Source organism: Mizuhopecten yessoensis, unplaced genomic scaffold, assembly GCF_002113885.1.
Source record: "Mizuhopecten yessoensis strain PY_sf001 unplaced genomic scaffold, ASM211388v2 scaffold7473, whole genome shotgun sequence".
Taxonomy (NCBI): Eukaryota; Metazoa; Mollusca; class Bivalvia; order Pectinida; family Pectinidae; genus Mizuhopecten; species Mizuhopecten yessoensis.
The window spans coordinates 2,501,195-2,522,398 of record NW_018407065.1 but is presented as its reverse complement, the minus strand read 5'-3'; the positions used below and the strand labels follow the sequence as shown (position 1 = coordinate 2,522,398).

General features: G+C 35.8%; 1 protein-coding gene across 6 annotated transcripts in view; it reads left to right on the top strand.

The window, feature by feature from the left end:
* Positions 1-21,204, top strand: part of LOC110453606 (dynein heavy chain 5, axonemal-like) — a 114,157-nt gene that overhangs the window by 56,966 nt on the left and 35,987 nt on the right. For 4 of the 6 annotated variants that reach the window (XM_021502614.1, XM_021502613.1, XM_021502615.1 and 1 more), the window contains exons 3-22: positions 833-917; positions 3,936-3,986; positions 8,318-8,478; positions 8,741-8,948; positions 9,291-9,631; positions 9,765-9,878; positions 10,394-10,501; positions 10,766-11,075; positions 11,390-11,526; positions 12,310-12,538; positions 13,075-13,253; positions 13,757-14,435; positions 14,810-15,070; positions 15,694-16,118; positions 16,706-16,907; positions 17,571-17,806; positions 18,276-18,494; positions 18,923-19,224; positions 19,709-19,949; positions 20,453-20,652. In XM_021502614.1, coding sequence (XP_021358289.1) covers positions 833-917; positions 3,936-3,986; positions 8,318-8,478; positions 8,741-8,948; positions 9,291-9,631; positions 9,765-9,878; positions 10,394-10,501; positions 10,766-11,075; positions 11,390-11,526; positions 12,310-12,538; positions 13,075-13,253; positions 13,757-14,435; positions 14,810-15,070; positions 15,694-16,118; positions 16,706-16,907; positions 17,571-17,806; positions 18,276-18,494; positions 18,923-19,224; positions 19,709-19,949; positions 20,453-20,652 — 4,688 coding nt within the window. The remainder of the gene's footprint in view (positions 1-832; positions 918-3,935; positions 3,987-8,317; positions 8,479-8,740; positions 8,949-9,290; positions 9,632-9,764; positions 9,879-10,393; positions 10,502-10,765; positions 11,076-11,389; positions 11,527-12,309; positions 12,539-13,074; positions 13,254-13,756; positions 14,436-14,809; positions 15,071-15,693; positions 16,119-16,705; positions 16,908-17,570; positions 17,807-18,275; positions 18,495-18,922; positions 19,225-19,708; positions 19,950-20,452; positions 20,653-21,204) is intronic. The other 2 variants (XM_021502616.1, XM_021502618.1) reach the window with 1 other exon arrangement.

Genomic DNA, 21,204 nt, shown 5'->3' with positions numbered 1-21,204 from the left:
TAAATGAGGCTACCTCCCCTTCTGATAGTATGTTAAAGAGGCCACCTCCCCTTCTGATAGTAGTTAATGAGGCTACCTCCCCTTCTGATAGAATGTAAATGAGGCTACCTCCCCTTCTGATAGTATGTTGATGAGGCCTCCTCACCTTCTGATAGTATGTAAATGAGGCCACCTCCCCTTCTGATAGTATGTAAATCAGGCTACCTCCCCTTCTGATAGTATGTTAATGAGGCCACCTCCCCTTCTGATAGTATGTAAATCAGGCTACCTCCCCTTCTGATAGTATGTTAATGAGGCTACCTCCCCTTCTGATAGGATGTAAATGAGGCTACCTCCCCTTCTGATAGCATGTAAATGAGGCTACCTCCCCTTCTGATAGCATGTAAATGAGGCTACCTCCCCTTCTGATAGTATGTTAATGAGGCTACCTCCCCATTCTGACATCAAAGTATTGAGGTTACCTCCTCTTCTAATTGTACAGTATTCAGGTTATCTCCCTTCCTGACAATTACGTAGAGTAAGGTGATCTCTCTTACATATTCACCTACATTAGTCTTAAATACTAGGTAACCTTTATGTAATATGTTTCCTAGGTAGCCCGATTAAACAGGTTCATCTGACCAATATGCTGTTCCCCGTAGAGTGTCAGATTAGACTATATATGATTTCAGTAGCATGGCCCCCCCCCTCCCCCCTAACTTATATGAATGTTAAGTGCCATAGAGTGTTTTTCTTTACACATTGTATTATACATGTAATGATAAAAAACTTACAATTCAGACAAATATTTTGTCCCAAGTTAGTTTGACCTTTGTCTTTTGTTTGACCACAGCTGACAATGATGGACCAATTCTTACAGCCCAATGGAATGTCACAACTTCTGTTCTACTACCAAGAACCAGAGGAAAAGGAGAGTGGTGAGTAACAATCAAGGGAGATTACTCCATGCAGGGAAGGTGTCACACCAGTAAAGTTGTCACCATGAGCAAAGTGTAACACCAGAAATAAATTCAGAACATTAAGATTTTACCTAGAAGTTGATTTACCTTTTTTTTTACTGTGTGTCCCATTTTTTTACCTTTAAAGTTATACTAACATCTAAACAAGGCATCTCCAAGTCCCCCTGGACTCTTCTCTGTCCCTGTCAGTGTCCTTTGTAATCCCTTTTGACCCATACATGACCTTCCTGACCTCTTCCCTGGAACATTTTGAAATGGATGTAGTTTGGTGTGAATCTGTTGTGCCTGTTGCCCTGCCCCTGTCCCTGTCCCTGTCCCTGTCCCTGCCCCTGTCCCTGCTCCTGCCCCTGCCCCTGCCCCTGCCCCTGCCCCTGTCCCTGTCTCTTTCTATTTCATTTCGTGATTTGTAAGATGTGTGTGTTTTAGGCCAATTACCCCACAGAACAAATATAGAGTATTTTAAATACAAATGAAGTCACTGTTGTTTTGATAACTATTCCTGTATATGTTATTTTGTTATATTATCTACTAACATGTTTTCACAACATACCCCTTCTTTTTATCTCTAGACTTAAAAAGCCTGGCTTTAGACCAGGAAGCTATGTATGAAATAGTCGATACATATCAAGAAAGACAAGGATTAGTACGTTTTTGTAGTTTATAGACGTAGCTACTGGTAATAACATATAAACACGAAATGTTTAAAATCACTTTGAAGTTATAGAATTGAGGTTTAACAGGGTACACCATTATCAACATTTGGAAGATGAAATGTACCTTAACCAACTTTAAAAAACTGTTTTGTAGATAATCTATTATTTCAAGCACTGACTTGTCATGGTTAGAAATCAATTTAGATGATATATAATTAAATGCAGGACAATAATTTACAAGCTCTATTTTCGTATATATAGCATATACTGTTTCATCGGCCTGTAACACAATGCTAAAAACACGAGATTAATTGGTTCTGGTGTATATGTATACACCTTTATTCACGTGGTTTAAATGATTAAAACATATATATATCTACTGTCAAAATTAAGTCAGATGTAAGGACACAGAATACTTGAGTTCCATCAAGGTACCGAAACACAGTTTCATATCAATATTCTTTAACTGAAGTTCAAAGCTTAAGATATAAACAAAAAACTCCATTTTTCATTACTTGAAAAAAAGATTTGAAATGATTGATCTCACATGGTGACGTTGTTTACTTGTATGAAGAGCCCCGTAGTGCGAGGAAGCCACGCACCATAAGGAACATGCAATGTATGTTAAATTTATCACAGTTGGTCACACGAGGTGCACTGGTGTATATACATACATATATATTTATATTAAACATTAACATTTCATTAACATGTACAGTTCAAAACATTTTATGCATGTTTAGATTTTAAATGTGTATCTACTATTATTTAGTAGTTAACATAAATTTAGTTGACTTAGTATAATTATTATTTTTATTGTGTCCCTTTTATTGCACTGAATTGGTATTGGGTTACATTTATAAATATACCCACAAACAAAATTGCAGAAACCATATTGTGATGGTTTCATTGCTTATAAGTAAATGTTGCTCTTAAAAACAGGTGTGATACTTTTGATGTTTCAAAAGAATTTTCTAAATTTCCAAATTTTCAATATTTCAAATTTTTAAATGTTCAAAATAATTTCAAAATTTTCAAGATTTGAAAAAAAATATAAAAAATTAAAAGGAAATCTTTTAGACTTTTCTTTTAATTCATTTAAATTAAGTTTACGGTTTGAAAAATGAAACAAATCCTCAATATACCTTCATATTATATGTTATGACCTGTAAATGTTTGACTGATGAAAGTCTAATATTAACCAAGGTATAACAATCTATACAAACACACTGGTGGTCTTTGTCAGATCTGGCCAGGGTGTGTTCTCAGTACTTAACACTGGGTCGTAAGTGTTAAACAAAACAACATTGTATACCCACAAAGTTTAGAGTAAGTTATACAACCTACATGTTTGCATTCCTCGCGAGACTTTTAAACTGTTAGCTTTGATCCTGTTTAGTGTTTGTTTCCTCGTCATGGTTACAACATTTATCGGAGAATTTAAATCAGGTCAAAATAATTTTTATTATCAACGTCAAAGTATTTTACTGTCGTGTTTAAATGCCAGTTATATTACAATTATTGATGCCACTGGAAGGATACTATTGCGAATAATTGAATAGTATTCTATCTACTTATAGGTTGTCTATAGAAGGCTCCTGTTAAAACAGCCTTCAGTGGGTCCTTCAACACCACCGGGCTTAATCTTTAAAGAATTATTTATTTGTATTTCTTGCTTGGTAACATTGGGATAGTCATGACTGTACAGGCTAAGGCGCAATATCTATTTAAAAAACACATTTTAAACATTTATAATAACTACACAAAATTGGTGTTCGGTTTTACAATTATATATCTGTATTATTTATCCACAGGGTTCAGGTATAGGATAATTTAATTCTTCACACAATAGCTTAATAATTTATTACCTACGTTATGCAGTTTACAAAAACAGTTTATGCTTCAGTGAATTCTAATTTAAAATCTTGTAATAACATCCAGTAATGTAATTGAGTTAATTTGAAATTCAAATTTTAAATAACTTGATTATTACATCTGCTTATGTCTTTCATGCCACAGTGAAATAGTTGATAAAATAATAATTAAATAATGATTTATTAATATCTTAACATATGTGATGATATAGAATCAATGACCAAATAAAAATTTAAGTGTTAAGTATTAAATACCTTTTGAGAGGTTTTAATGAAAGCCATTTTATTGCTATTATTTATAAGATTGTCTCCCTTTGCAATTACTTCCCATTGTTGTTACCTCCCTTGTTATTACCTCCCTTTGTTGTTATCTCCCTTGATGTACCTACACTCTGGTTTGTATATTGTGGAACCCATGCCCATATTAATATTGTGTTGTGCTATTTCAGCGTCTGTTGGATTTCAGTTACATCATGCCGCCCCAGAACCTAAAGGCCACGGTATTACTCTACCCTTATCTTTACTTCACCTACAGCCCTGACCAGTACACTCTTCTAGCCATCTCTCAGCGCTTTCACCCTCAACAAAACAAATCTCACGAAACAGCCTCCCAGTAGATGCTTTTTTGTTGGTTATATCAACATGGTTAATTTTTTTCTCATGAATTTAACATTCAAAAGACTTCATAAATCCATTTGCATTTGGATATACTGTATTTAAGTTCATATAGCACAGCCAGTGGAATGGAAACGTTTCACTGGTAGTGCTATATGAATATGTATACATTTTATGCTTAAATTACCAACCTGCGGAAAATGTTTAGAAATATTTGGATATACATATATAAGGATATGTTTATAATCATTTTAAAAATTCTGTGTTAGCTTAAGGTACTGAAAGACTTGCAAAAATTTTTTGAAGATAGATTATTTTTCAAGATTATTTGTAAGACCTTTTAGATTTCCTTATTGATCTTATTGATCTAACATTAACCCTATTTACTTCTACTTCTGAACTAAAGACTTTAGTAGATGCATATTCAAATATATCAAACTTTGTAATGACATAATGTAGACTTGAAGTAGAAAAGTACAGTTTTCCTAGATACTTTTTGTGTCTGAAGCTGAAGTCCTACTTTTTTTTTTATATTAGCGAAGATCACTGTGCAGTCTGCAGAATATGTAATTCATTGACATAGCTGATATTTTAAGTTTCATGAAACAAAATGTTCAGCCTACCATTTTATAGTAGGATCACTGAAAAAAGTGTGAAAAATATTAGATATTGTTCTGGCCTATTCAAAACACTCTTTATCTCTATTTTCCTAGACTTATACCGTACCTTTAGAATCTAAAGCATTTCAACCATTTGTGATAGAATTATTTTGAATGGAGAAAAATATATCAGAAGATATTAATCAATTGAAAAAGAAAAAAAAGAAAAGTATTTGTTGTAAAAGTAAAAGTATAATAATTCTTTTAAAACACTTGAGACTAACTTTCTATCAATTGTCCTTGAAAACTTATTTGTCCTTGAAGACCTGTTGGTCAGTTGTAGGATGGCTGGGAGGGTGTGGTCAAGGTGGGGTTCTGTATATCTGAACGGTGTAAGACTGACCACTGGGCATAGCTATATAATAATTCACCTCTCTGCCTCTCCACAGATATCACGTACAGAAACTGGACATAACCTTATCCCAATCACAGTGACGCCAGCTTGACCAAAATCATATTTCGTGCATCTCATTTTACATATTGATACTTGCACCATTTCTGTCAACCATATCAAAATCTGTATATCAAAATATATTTAATTTTCCTGCAATGAAATATTTTCAATCAGGAGATCAAAACCTACCAATTTCCAATTAAAATTTTAAGGATAAAAACCATTTGAAGAAAAAAAGTCATGTATTATACGCTTTTACTCAATATAACAAAACGACTTAACTTTACAGATTTTTTGAGAACTTAAAACATCTTTTTAATTTTATAATAATCTTTAAAATATTTATTCATTAAAAGAAATTTGAAATATTAGAGAAAAAAAAGGTTTTGTCCATAATATTTGAAATCTCAAGAGACTGAACAGTATTGATGTTCTTTCTGACTTAGACAAATTGGTAAAATTAGGTGGAATTAAAGCTGGCTTCTCTGGGAACTCTTCAACTGGACGTGTTCCACTTCTTGTTCATTTGTACATCATGTTTATGAAAACTGAAGTCATCCTTACAAACAGTATTATGCAGATTCAATATAAATGACCAGGAATAAGCCCATTGGTGACATACTAAACCTACTGGTACCTCCTTTACAAATAAAATAAAAAATAAAATAAAATTGAAAAAAACCCCATTAAACTCAAAAATATTCCCAGTACCCATTTAACTGCCTTTAAAGAATGATACCAATTTAATTTATGTAAAAAAAACCAGTAAAACCCTGATATGATATCCCTCTTTTGATTGCCACCTTGCTTACTGCCATTGTATAACAAAATGTAATTTTTCATTATGTTTATGCTTCACTCCATATATTGCCTACCCCTAATGCCGCAATTTTGCTGGACAAATGTTGCCGTTATAATGAGATCTAATTTATATGAAGGAAAGATAACTATACCTACACATGGTCTAACGGTCAATTTCGTTTAAATATCTGCAAAATACTACCACGGATCACTTCATTGTTTCCGAAACATGTTGTAAAACGGTTATATTTATCGACAAACCTTACAGCGACTGGTTGTGTGTATTTTTTTAACTGTGTATGAAGGACAGTTTATGTAACAGATGTAGCAAACTCTGTGTCGGAACATTTCTGTATGTGTCCTCGTATAGATTGATATCGTTTCATTTACTACCTGGTAGTCTTTGAAAACGAGGATGTAATTTTTCCTAACTGATGGATATTTATTTCTTACCTATATATGTATATGTATTTGTCTAACTATGTATGTTTTTCAAATTATTTTATCATATACCTTTTTTTTTTTTTTTAATATTTAAAAAATATTGCTTTGTGTAATGTTGTCTGCTTCAGTATGATCATGCATTAAATATTTTTCTTCAATTTCATAAATTTAATGTAGATCACAGTTGTCTGGATTTCATAGACAAATATAAAAACAAAAATACCAGAACTCCAAATTCCATTAGGCTAAACACAAGAACCCATATACTTTGGGGTTTGGGGAATTTTGTATTTATTTTCCTATGAAACCCAGTTTACTACGAGTAGATTTACTTAATTGAAAATTTCTACATGATAGTTTTGATTATGAAATCGAAAAAACAGAAGAAGACAAAAAAAATCTAAGGATTGTTTGTTTATGGTTTTCTTAATTTAGGAAGAATTGCCGGCGTTGTAATTTATAAATGGTTCAAATTTGTTGTATGTGGCATGTTGCATTAGATTAAGTTGCATGTGTAAGTCAGCCAGCAAAGTAAACGATTCAGTCTACAAAGAACATGTCTGTCTGTGTTAGTACACACACACATTTGTTTGTCATATCACTCGAGACTTTCATGCAAAACCTTCAGGATGTATGTCTCCAAACAGTCCCCAGACCCAGACATGCGTGACATATTAAAGTAAGGCATGGAACATGTATATTGCATGTCAATGGCCTCATTGATTTTATGTTAGGTGTAGGTATATGTGTACCCTTGTGAAATGTCATTAAAAATCATTAAAAAAGTCATTAAAAAAATGTCATATTTAATTTATGAAAGAAATGACTATGATATTTTGTGAAATGTCATTAAAAATCATTAAAAAGGTCATTAAAAAACTGTCATACTTAATTTATGAAAGAAATGTCTATGATATTTTGTTTGTCAATCACTTTGGGTTAGTACTGGCAATAAGTAATTGTATCTGAAACCAACTTGATTCTTTCATTTACCAGTTACTGATAACTATGTATATAATACAGATGATTTATTATGATTCCAATTGAATTTGCTTTCTTGTTCAAAAACAGAAACACTAAAGATAAAACTTACTGGAGAATGTAACATCAAAGTTTTAATTTATTGAAGTAATTTTTTTCAAATGTATAAAAATAAAATTTAGGGCGAATATTTTCCATAAATAAGGGTAAAAAACACCAGACAATTTTTTTTCATTATATCTTATTAGATTTCTGATGTTAAATAAAAGTAAAAATTACAACTCGAGGCAAAATTATTCCTTTTATAGTACAGTAATATATTTTTGCCTGAACTATAGCGACAATGAACTGGCGTCTGAAGATCATTTGTCTGTAATAAACATTTAATTTTACGTCTTCTTTTCTGAGCTGTAGTTTTATAATAATGTAATATCACTTTAGCAGAAGCTTATTATCAACTTAAATTTCCTAACATGAGCTTGGTATTTTTTCCACTGGCATAAATAACCGCCACCTCTACCGTATGTAGATCACCATACTCCGGCATGGCTCACAAAATGAACTGGCACTGATTTAACGGCTGTAACTTAAATTGTCACAGATCTAGCCGGAGGTCAGACCGATTTAAAGGTCATTGATCATTGCTGTTATGCAATATGCTCAGTATATCTTTATCTTTCATTATTCCATCTCCTATCCAAAGTCAGTGTCATGTAAATGTTTTAATATACTATTAATAAACTACAATTGTTTAATACATTAGAAAACATTTGTGTTCTTTTTCAAGAAATAATGTCTTTTGATATATATAAGATCAACTGTTGAAGCAACAATTCAAAGGGCTGTAGTTTTTTACAAATCTAAAATAGTTGCTGTTTGTAGAGTAAATCTGAGTCAGTGCAATGTTTGATCTTTATCAATTGAATGTTTGTTACAGTGGACTACCGTGTAGGGCCGCCTCCTACCAAGGTTGCAAAGTCCTCCAAACCTAAGGTGTTCGTAACTAACGGCCGGGACATCCCCCTCCGTGGTGTTTGTCTCATCTTTACTAAGGTGGCTCCCCATGGAACAGCCATCACTGAGCAAAACATCTCCAAGGTAACCAAACAACTGTCAGCACCATGCTTGTAATCACCAAATTCCAGAGAGTGGCTATTTCAATTTAGATGGTCAGAAAAAACAAATGCCTTAAGCACTCAAGAGTGTCCAACTAAAATTTATTCCATCAGAAAGATAAAACAAATGGAAATACAATGTACCATCAAAATGATAAAGTTATAAACTGGAGGCAATCGGGTATTGAAGTAAACACACATTTTACTCAATGGTTAAAATTCAATCTGTTCTTTACATTACACAGGAGATCAACTTTACAAAGCTGGACACCGTATCTGCGGGTAAGAATGGCAGTGGCCTGCTCAATGCTGTGGAGCATCTCCTGTCAAGTATCTTTATTCCTGCCCTCAAAAAGCTAAACCAAGGCTGGGGTGAACTGAGCAGTCCCTCGGGGGCCCAGGTCAGGACGGACTTTCTCAATGTGCTCGACTCCTTTGTGACAGTTCTGGTTGGTAAGTACTCTGGGTATTAGTACATATGGATCTTGATGCAAAGATTTTTTCTCCTGTTCATCAATTCTCTTATGAATTCAGATGTCATTAATCTATACATATGTGATAGGGAAATACTTATATAATACTAATGATTTGTTAACAATACTGATCTTCAGTGCACTTGATATGAACACAAAAATTCTCTTCGCAATACATTTTCTTCCAGTAGAAAATAGCATCTTATGTTGTTAAGTGTGAGACAGAAATATTGCGACATAAAAGACCAACATTTTGTTGAATGTATAGGAGAACTTTGCTAGCTCCTGGTGAAGACTGTATTCTTTTCTCCACTTTAAACAGGTGCCCAGGAGAGTCTGGAACAGAAGGTGACTTTGAATGAGTGTGAGACATATGACCTATCAAAGATCCAGACCCCATCAGACTACCAGGCTGTGGCTAACAGCTCGGATGCCCTGGAGGGCATAGAAAACACGATGATGGTCTGGCTCAAACAGCTTGAACAGGTCCTGGCTGAGAGTGAACAAATGAGAAAAGAGGCTGACGACATTGGGCCTCGCGCTGAACTCGACCACTGGAAAAAGAGGATGTCACGTTTCAACTACCTCCTGGATCAGATCAAAGGACCCAATGTCAAGGCTGTCCTGGGTGTCCTTCACACCTCACAGTCCAAACTTATCAAGGTAAGGTCATAGGTCAAGGTCGTGTTACAGCCGATCCAGTTAATTGTGGATGACAATGTTTAATTTCTCTATTATATTGGAAAAGTCGGTGCTTGAAGCAATTTTCTATTAATGTTTGTTTTTGTCCAATCAGAACTGGCAAGAGCTGGATAGGAGGATCACAGACCTGGCCAATGAGGCGAAGGATAACGTTAAGTTCCTGTACACACTGGAGAAATTCTGTGACCCCCTCTACAACAGTGACCCTGTAAGTGCTAAAAGCTGATGATACAAATCATTGTCAAGTAGACTTGGCATGGAATATATAGCATGATAAAAACAAGAAATTTATAAGTATATGAAATGGCTGAATCAACTCTTACAGTGAAACCTCGTTATACTGCCACCATTTGTTCAGAGAATATTTGGTGTTATATAGAGGTATGGTGATAAACTGAGGGAAATGTATAAAGGAATTCATAAGGAAAAGAGAAAACAAGACCTTGAAATATGTTCACATTGAGCGAAGTGGCAAATGAGACAAAAAGATCAAGGTATCACTTTCTATTTCTAACAAATATACTGTATTACTAGAAAGTAAATTAAAAGGTTTGAACATGAAAAATAAAGTAAATAAAAATTGTGTCTTTTTTTTCACCCAGCTCAGCATTGTTGTACATACACAATGTCGATGCTGAATAGCATTCGTCAGTCCATATATGTAGATTGTCACTCAATACATGTAGCAGGGTATCATGCCGGTGATGACTTTTCTGTTGACAGGTGGGTATGTTAGAAGGAATTCCGGGCCTGATCAATGCGATCCGCATGATTCACTCCATCTCCCGATACTACAACACCTCCGAGAGGATGACATCACTTTTCGTCAAGGTAACCATAGTTAATGTTTATTTGTAAACAGGTATAGCTGATTATAATCTTCTGGATTTCTGTGATCATTTAACTTGCTATTCAATATGGATTTGATTTCATGGATTCACCCTTTTGAAACACGATAAATCTTAGGTAAACAAAAATTCATGTATCCCTACAGCATGGCAATAAATGTACAAATCGTTGATTTATATTATAAAATGAAGAGAAATCTAAAGATCAGTGGATGTATAGATAATGGATGAGGTTTTGTTTTCACAGATAACCAATCAGATGATTACAGCGTGTAAGGCGTATATCAACTGTAATAAGACTGAGACCGTCTGGACACAAGAACAGGACGTTGTGGTCAAGAAGCTGCGGGACTGTATCAGACTAAACGAGGAGTACCAGCGCTGCTTCCACAAGACCAAGGAAAAGCTGGAGAAGATGCCGAATGAGCGGCCATTTGAGTTCTCCGAGATGTACATTTTTGGAAAGTTTGACACGTTCACAAGAAGGCTGAAGAAGATTATTGAAATCTTTGACACAATTTCTATGTACTCCCATCTGTCGGAGTCCAAGATCGAAGGTAAGCTGTTAGAACAGCATACAATATGCTATTTTACGGTAACAATAGATAGGTTAAGACAGCCCAATCACAGGTCTACTTATCTTTGGCTTACTTGACCCAATCTCACTTGCATTTTTGCACAAATATGTTGTGACTGCCAATACCATTTTACTTTCCTTTGACAGAAATCATGTTCAGGTGTTGGGAAATTATGTAAATTTTGTAGATGAATGATCTTCGTTCAGCTGTAATTTTTTTTTAGAGAGAGATGGAAACATTTGACCTGTTGTACAACAGATCTCTGAAAGTCAACATGATCTTGTGTCTTACAGGTATAGAACAGATGGCCAACAGGTTCACAGTTGTGGTGACGGCCATGAAGAAGAAGCCCTATGACTTCCTCGATCAGAGGAAAACAGAGTTTGACATGGACTATGATGAGTTCAAACGCCAGGTGGCAGAGCTCCATGTACGTATGAGACTTTTGGTCTTTTCGTGTTTTGTTTGTGTATTGGAAAATCAGTAAATTATATCAAAATTTACATAGATCTCTACAATAAGAGTACGACCTCTTTAGAAAGAAAATGTTCAGAAGTCTCGTTACAAGGAAGATGAAATTTATAAACGATGGGAATATGCCTCTGTAGTAATTTATTACCTTCTGTTACTTCATACCACATCTGCAGTGGCTTTGGGTTGTAATACAGTATTATTGGTAACAGTGGAATACAATTCATTTGTGAAAATGCAAAATTCTTATACTAATCCTGTGTAATTACCATAACTCTGTAATACTGTATACCGGGAAACCTTCGCCCAGTCAAATTTTTCGCCCTTTGCCGATAAAATCCATGTTCGCCTTAAATTTATAGTGTTAATTTCGCCCTTCACATATAATACATGTTGTACTAATATTCGCTGTCATGATAAATTAACCCTAAATGGGGAGGGAAAAAAAGGCAAAAGTTAAACTGTAGTGAAAATTTGCTGGTATACTGTAATACAGTATATGTTTAGGATAAGAGTCAAGCCTCGCAAATTCAGCGCCACTAATCTGGCCATCATACTATACATAGCTATTCAACCCATGCTTCATGAGATAAATTGGCCCTTTTTCTTTACCAAATATATCAATAATACAGCTCTCTCAATATTCAGCTGATTTTGTCTAAAAGAAACAAAATTAACGTGACTGGATTATCATTCCCCCCTGGTATCAGTTAGCTTGTATATCACATTTGTCTGCATACAGTCAAACATCATGGGCTTCATGGACGGCAAGTTTGAGAAGATCAGCAGCACTGCTCGGTCTATCGTCCAACTGAGGCGGTTCGAAAGACTGGAGCTGCCGAACCTCGGAATTACGGAGAAGTACCAGAGGATCCTAGGACATTATGGCCGTGACATTGAGATGGTATCAAAGCTCTACCAGAAAAACAAAAACGACCCGCCTGTTGCCAGGGATTTGCCCCCAATAGCAGGTAGGCTATAGCAACTGGTATTTTGGGTTACAATGTGACAACCTCAAAGACCTACAGAACGAAACGATTTTTTCCTAATCGGTAAAATGATGGCAATTTAAAATTGATATGCATTACCAATAATTCTCAGAAATTGATAAATAATAATTAAGTTTGCTTATTAAAAGTGAATGTTTGTCTTTCAAATGAAATAAAAAAAATGACAAAGGTTTTGTTACCGAGTTCATGGTTTATGCAAAGTACAGACATTTTCTATTAATTTAAGGTATATACAAAGTAGAGCATGACTAGAAAAAATATGTCATTCCTTAATTTATGTGCTGAAGTGATTGATATCTCATGTAAAACTATATCAAAAAACGCTAAATAATGTGTTTGATGCATTTATGTCGTTAATGAAGTCAAAACCTTTTTAAAAAAGCTACCAGCTTCACATCTTATAGGAAAAATGCCTTAATATGCCAATAAAATGTATTGTATAGATGAATATGACTATGGTATATCAACAATTTAAATTTTTTGTTCCCCTCCACCAGGTAAGATTTCCTGGGCCCGTCAGCTGTATCGCCGAATCCTGGAGCCCATGGATGTGTTTCAGAAACAGACAAATCTCCTGGAGAGTAACGAGGCCAAGAAAATTATCAAAAACTACAACAAGTTAGCCAAGGTGCTGCTGGAGTTTGAGGTCCTGTACCACCGCGGCTGGCTCAGACAGGTACGTATCACTGATGATAAAATGTTTGAAACAAATTTTCAAATACATTTTACATTTCTTTTCCATTTGTAAACAATGATATATATTAAGTGCCTGATTGTTTTATGTCTGAAAAGTTCTGAGTCTGACACCAGTGTTAAAGATCACAGAACATTCTTAAATATAAGACTCCAGTCCAAATTTCAAGCAATGATCAAATAAACAATTTTCTTCAAAGTAAAACTGAATATAGGGACTTGATCTATTCATACAATATATACATTTAAACTTGTGTAACATCACAATTTTCATGTAAGTAGAAAATTTAAGCACATTTTTTTTTTTTTTTCATGGTCAGGGAACCAGCATCTTAAGGATCACTATTATTGTATTGATGGTGAAGTTCATACAACCACATCATCATCAACATGATTTTATTAGATTGTAGTTGACAACTGTTTTGTGTTCACATGTTACACGATTCTTGGATCACTTGATAACTGTGACTTCTATCTGTATAACAGGTTGAGGTTGCTAGGTCAGGACTGCAGGCCTCACTACTGGTGCGTCATCCAGAGACGACTGAACTGTACGTGAACTTTGATCCCCAAATCCTGACGATGATTCGTGAGACAGAGTGCATGACCCGTCTGGGTCTAGAGATTCCGTTGCTGGCCCGGACCATGCGAACAAAACAGGCAGAGTTTAAGGAGAACTATGAGGCTTTGCAGATGATGCTGCAGGAAAACCAGCGTGTGCGCAGCAAGATCCCGACAGCCTTCGAGGCGCTGATGGGGCCACACACAGGGAAAGTGGACTCTACTATTGATCCTGGCCTTAACACTCTTACCTGGACCTCTCTCAATATTAAGGACTATATTAGTGAGGTGTATGCTGATCTTCAGGCCCTTGAGCTACTCATGGATCGGGCACATGATGTGACAGAATTCAGGATTGATGCCGTCCTCAAGGAGATGGCAACCACCAACCTGTGTCAACTGCCAGAAGAAGAGCCCTGGACAGTCGACCACTTCCTTGACAACACACAGATGCTGTGTGCCAAGGGGGCACAACTCTTGCAGACCAAGTCTATGGTGGTGGAAGAGGCAGCCAGTGAACTCATTAACATGCTGTGTACTCTGGAAATGGAGGAGGAAGATGGTCAAGGGGAAGAGCAAGTCGGCCAGGAGGTAGACATCGAAGGTAGGCAGCACCTTCTTGACTCTGTTTGTCAAAAAATATAAGTCATGTGAAATGTGTCATTATTATCACTAATTAATACACTCTTTTTAACTTTAATTAATGTAATTTGATTTCTTAATATTTGAGATTTTGAAGGAATATCCTGCCGAATTTTCACTTATCGCTGATTTGTCAGTTTGAAAAACCTTTAACTTAAATCGAATATTAAAGAACCTGTATTCTCAAAATATTTGAACATCATTTTCCTCCAGCATATCTATTATTATAATTGTGCATTCAGGAAAGAATAAGATACAAAACTTTGTGAATGGTTAGGAATGATTTGGCTTTGCAGAAGAAATATTTTTTCAACATTTTTGTTTTGTTTTGTGAAGATGAGAGAGGAAGCCCTAGAGGAAGTCCCACAGCCTCTGCCCGGGATCGCTCGGCGAGCAGACGGTCACGTCCTGTATCATCGAAGGCCAATGCTGTGGCAAAAAAGAAGCGGGAAATGAGAGAAAACATCGAAGAGGCTGCCAATGAGTTGTTGGCTCATTTCAACCATCGTAACCAAGACGCCTTGCTAAAGGTGACACGAAACACCCTGGAGTCACTCCGGAAGAGGATCACATCCTCCTCCATGGTCCATTATTTAGGTAAGATGTCATGTCTCAAAGGATGCATTGAGGCCTGTTTTGTTTGGAATTTTTATTTTGATAACTTGCCAACTTTTTGAAATTTCCATGGGTGAGAATACAATGCTTGGAGTTAAAAACATTTATAAAATGTGTGTATGTACACTCTAGGGAAAACATAACACTTTTAAATGACATCTTTTGAGCTCTTCTTTTAGGTCTTAGATAATAGGAAAAGTTTAGCAAATTTACTGGTTTATAAAACTTAATTTTATGGTCCGAAATTGGGAGTCTCCCTTTAAAATAGGGAGAGGAATTGGCAAGTATGCTACAAATTGCTACGAACATGATAGAAAACAGTATAAACACTCCAAAGGATATTAGAAATCACTTTGTTTTCATACCTACTTATTTTGGCTGTTGTTCATATAATAAAATGTTTGTGAAATGAAAATTGCTGCTATGTGGATTGTTTGTTTGTGTCTGGAAAAGAAATTGGAGATATATGAATTTGCGATCAGTTCTACAAACAAATTTAAATGAAAACAATATATTGAAAAAAATATTGGTGATTTACTATATTAGGTAAAATCATTACTATGAAGGTGGTGTGATCATTTCGTCATGTTACCTTTCTTCTTCAGGTGAATCCAGTAGTGCCAAGGGAGACAAGAAAGACAGTCGGCCATTTTACAAGACATTCGCAACTTTGGCCATTCCGAACATTGTGATGCAGCCAGCTCTGGACGAGGTCCAACAGGCGGTCAACAAGGCCGCACAAAAGATCATCCTTGTCTCTAAGGGTGTTGCCAAATGGAGCGATGAGCGGAAGCGTGTCACCAAGCCGCAGCAGGTCAGGTCAGGTTCGGCCAGTCGCCGTAACAGTGTGGTGAGTAACGCCCCATCCGAGGGATCACACGCTGGCAAGAAAAACGAGGAGGAAGTAAAAGCTGCACAGAGCTACGTCATACAACAACAGGTCAAGAACTACTACAAGGCTGTGTCAGAAAACAAAGAAGTCTCGAAACTGGTCTCCCTTCTCTCCACCTCCATCAACTCTAACAAAAAGGTAGATTATTAATATAGCACAGGATGATCTGAGCCCGATGTTTCAAAGTCTGAACACTTTAACCATCTTAACAACTTTTCACTTTGCCTTTTTTGAGAAAAATCCAAAAATCTCTAAAAAAAAATGTATTTCTTGTCTATATACAATCATTTAAAATCCTTATACACATAAGTTTTATTCTAAATTTAAACAATTTTTTAAAACATATTTAAGATGACAGATTCACATTAAGTGGATGTTAAGGTAATGGGTCTTTAAATTACTCTGGATGAATGTATTTAGTGCTTGATACAATTTAGTTCTATTCTTGTTAAATGGTCCTAAAATATCGGTGTTGAGTGAGATCTTAGATTACCTGTACTGTTCTGGGCAATCAAATACATCGACAAACGTATTTGAATATCATAACTAAAATGATATGTTCATGAAGTTAAGATTATTAAAAAAATTGATTAAATGAAGCAATGTTTAAACATCACATTTATTTATTGGGTAAATAAGGATTAATCAAGAATTACCATCCGTGTGATGTAGTATGGGTCAAAAGTCTATTTGCACTGATTTGAAATGTTGTATGTGTGTTGAAGGAGGTGATAACAGCCCTTGACAAGTTTGCCGAGTACCACCCCATCTGGGAGGTAGACCGTGATGAAGACCTTGTGGAATTCACTAAGGAGAAGCGTAATCTATCCGAGTACGAGTCCAAGATTAAACACTATGAGGAGCAGGAGGTGAAGATTGCCAATCTTCCTGAGTACTACGATGTGGGGCCGATAGCCCTGTATACAGGTACGCCCCGACAAATCACAGTAACCAGTTTACCTGATAATTAAGGATATATGCCACATTCCTATGTTAAGTATCTCCTTTACAAACGAGTTCAACACAAAAGAGTTCTTCGCAGAGAAAATTGTATGTATTTTATATGAGTGGTACTTGTGATTTGGTTAATCAGTTGACACTCTGAACTTTTAATAGATTCACAATAACCTGTGCACTGTACAACTCTTATTCTTAAGGATAAGTTGCATATTTGCCCTATTAATTGCCCTAGGCACTTCACAATAATTTTTCCAGAAAATTTAAATGATTGTATTACAAATTTACATAGAAAGCAGAAAAAAAGCCATAATAGACTGATTTTATCAAATTTGTAAAGTAATGTTACAAAAGAATGAGATACACAGACCTGAAAAATAATAGGGGGCCCTTATATGGTAGACTCGAAATATGAATATATCTAATCGAGGGAGATAACTCTAATGCAACACAATTATAATGCCCAAGCTAGGTAGCATGAACTTTAAAATTTCCAGGAAGATTGTTTATTGAATTAACTCACCAAATTTAAAGTATTTCGTGTATGGTCTTTTGCCACTCCATACAGTATTTAAAGCTTAAATCATGCACTGTGTAATATTCACAAGATGATCTGACTTTGTTTTGTGACAGAGAACCTGAAGCTCGGTCTGATCACTGAGACCAAGGCCTGGCGCCTACACTTCGGTAAGGCCTGTAACCACAAACACATGACAGAGATGGAGGAAATCTTCAACTTCATGGAAGACACCGTCAAGAAGCTGTCCCGGCCCCTCAAGGACCTGGATGACATTAGGTTTACCATGGCTGCCCTCAAAGACATCCGTGAGAACGAGATTAGGATTGACATGAGCATTGGCCCTATAGAGGTAGGTCAAATGGAGGTCAAATGTCAAGGTCAGATGTTGAGGTTATCCAAGAGAATTTGTGGTTGATTAACAAGAAATATTGAAAATTTGATTAAATGTGTATCTGTTTTATTTTAATGTGATGTAAAAGTGTGTTGTACTTTCAAAGAAAATGTATGTGATTTAATGAGATTTTAGCACTTTAAGGGCTAATTTGAAAATGCTAAATTATGATACATATGAAAGCTAAATATGAAATAATATTCTAGCACTTTTAGCATGAACTTGAAAGTGCTAAATTAAGGTAACAGCCAATTAAAAACAATATTTCATCACTTGTGGTGGTGATTTGAAAGTGCTTCATGATAATTACTAATTGTTAACGACCATTTTAAATTGTCACAGATAGATAAAAATATGTGTGTACTTATATAAGTTTGTTAACAATACATTGTCTACAGTGAATGTGATTCTGTGTTTATAATTATAGGAGTCGTATGCCATGCTCAACAAACACGATCTCCCAGTGAACAAAGAGGAGATGGAACGGTGTGACACGCTACGATATTCCTGGGAAAAGCTCCAGGTCCTTCAGTCTGAGGTTCAGACTCAACTGCTTGTTGTACAGCCCGACTTCAAGACTGAGCTCATCCAAAATGTCAAAGAGTTCAAAGTGGACTGCGATAACTATTTTGATGATTATGATAAAGTAAGCATTAATTCAAAAGAGCAAATATTTTATTTGGGTGAAGTTAGTGTTGGTTTACAATTTAATTTGATTTTAACTTCAAATTTTCGACATTCTTGTTGTCTGGTACTGAAAAGTCTTACTTATGTAGTTAAAAATTTGTGAATGCAACTTTTCTCCTGTTTCTTTATAGTGAGGTGAAGTAGGGGGAACTTTATCATAACGTGCTCAAGTGTTACTAATAAGAAGGTTTTTGAAGGATTTATATTGTCCTCCCCCCCCCTCATATATTTAATTTCTCCTTTTATTGCCCTGCATACCTCTTGGTATCCATACTCATCAAACCTGATACCTTTACCTGATGTTGGCTCTACACCTATGGAGTTTATAGTGAGTTGTGTTATTTATAATATTAAGATTGTATTACTATGAGAAACATTTCCCTTCAGAATGGCCCCATGGTTAGTGAGGTGGCCCCACGTGAGGCCTCCGACAGGCTAGTGATATTCCAGAACACCTTCGAAGTCCTGTATAAAAAGTTTGTCACTTACACTGGAGGCGAAGGCCTGTTTGGACTACCAGTCACCGACTCCCCACAGCTTCTCAAGATCAAGAAAGAGCTTAACCTTCTGCAGAAGCTGTATGGCCTCTATAACAACGTACTGGAGACTGTCCACGGTTACTACGACATTCTCTGGACCGACATTAACATTGAAAAGATCAACAATGAACTGATTGAGTTCCAGAACAAGTGAGTTTTATCACGGAATTTGACCCTTGTATATATATTTATGCATTGTCCATGTTCTGTTTCAATGAGACAGGTTTTAGATGAACAAGGTTCCCATCTGGCTTTGTTTATATGGGAGTTTTATTTTTTTGCTCACAGAGGTGGACTCTCTGAATACATCAAATTTAAACTAAAAAAAATCTTGAACTGTCATACTTTTTGAGAATTTTCACGAATACACTAAAACTTAATCAGGCTGATTAGAGTGCTGTATGGCGAAATGTCTCGGTAAAGTCACACTGCGGCTTAGTGAGCTATTTTCAGCAGTTTAGAGTCGAGACACTGGTAATTTGCACTCTTTGCTTGACAAAGGAAACAGATGTTTTTGGAAGCTCTCAATATAAGTTTTCAAGAACTGTTTGTGGTCAAACAAACTTAGCGTTTATTAAACAGCCTGAGCTAATATATAAGAAATGTGATGGAAGCATACCGGAATGTGTTACAGATGCCGCAAGCTGCCAAGAGCTCTCAAGGACTGGCCAGCCTTCGCGGATCTGAAGAAGACCATTGATGACTTCAACGAGATGGTGCCTCTGCTAGAGCTTATGACCAATAAGGCTATGAAGCCACGCCATTGGCAACGTATGTCTGACGTCACTGGGCACGTGTTCGACGTAGAGGGAGATAACTTCATGCTCAAGAACATCCTGGAGGCTCCTCTCTTGCAGTTTAAGGAAGAAATTGAGGTACATATTATCATTTTTTTAAGCTTATAGAGTTTTTAAGGTACCTATGGAGGGCTAATAGGCAATGCCAAACGAGGAATGTGGAATGTATAATGAAAAAATGCTTATTGTCTAATGCCAAATGCATAATTCCAGTTGTCAAGTTCGGAATGGGTATTATGCATTAGCATTTGTTATTTGTCAATTAGCATTTTGCATTCAGTGTTTGGCATAGTTGCGCACCAGACTTTTATAGGTACCTTCATTGCTAGTTTATAAGAAGAATATAGATATATAAGAATGTAATTTTTGTGAAGTCCATGAATGGGTTTTCTTGTTGCAAATGGCCTCTTAAGAAATGTTCAGTTAACTTGAAAATAGCTGAAATGAATGGGTACTATTAAAGTAGTCTCTCAAAACAGATCATCTCTTAACTGTGTTAAGTTCTTGAACAAAGTGGCTGTATCCTGTCTATGTAATGACCCTACATGCATGTACAAGTGACCATTTACTCTGTGTTCTAGGATATCTGTATCTCAGCTGTGAAAGAGAAGGACATCGAGGCTAAACTCAAACAGGTCATCAACGACTGGAACAACCAGGAATTCACTTTTGGCCAGTTTAAGACGAGAGGAGAGCTCCTACTGCGTGGTGATACGACAGGCGAGGTTGTCTCCCTTATGGAGGACTCTCTGATGGTTCTCAGTTCCCTGATGAGTAACAGGTAGGACGTTACACTGTAGATATCACCATTAGGTTGTACTAACCACCTGGTTCGGCAATTAATTATAATCCTGTCAGTGTCTTTGTATGTAAATTTATTTTCTGGAATTAGCTTCGACTCAATTAATCTATTTGTGAACTGAAATCTATATGATCTAGAATTTCATAATGCTTGCAAATCTATATGATCTAGAATTTCATAATGCTTGCAAATCTATATGATCTAGAATTTCATAATGCTTGCAAATCTTTATGATCTAGAATTTCGTAATGCTTGCAAATCTTTATGATCTAGAATTTCGGAATGCTTGCAAGAATACCAAACTATATCTTTAGACGGTTTGTATACTGTATACTGGGAAACTTACTCACAGTCAAATGTTCACCCTTCACCGTTAAAATCCATATTCGGCCAGTGTTAATTTCACATTTCATTTGTCATTACTATTCTGTCTTTTCGTATTGCAGAGTTATCTGCTCTTGTGAGCAGGCATTGATTGTTACGTCATTTGTTTGTGAGAGTAATGTCATAAATGTTTGAGAAAATGACGTA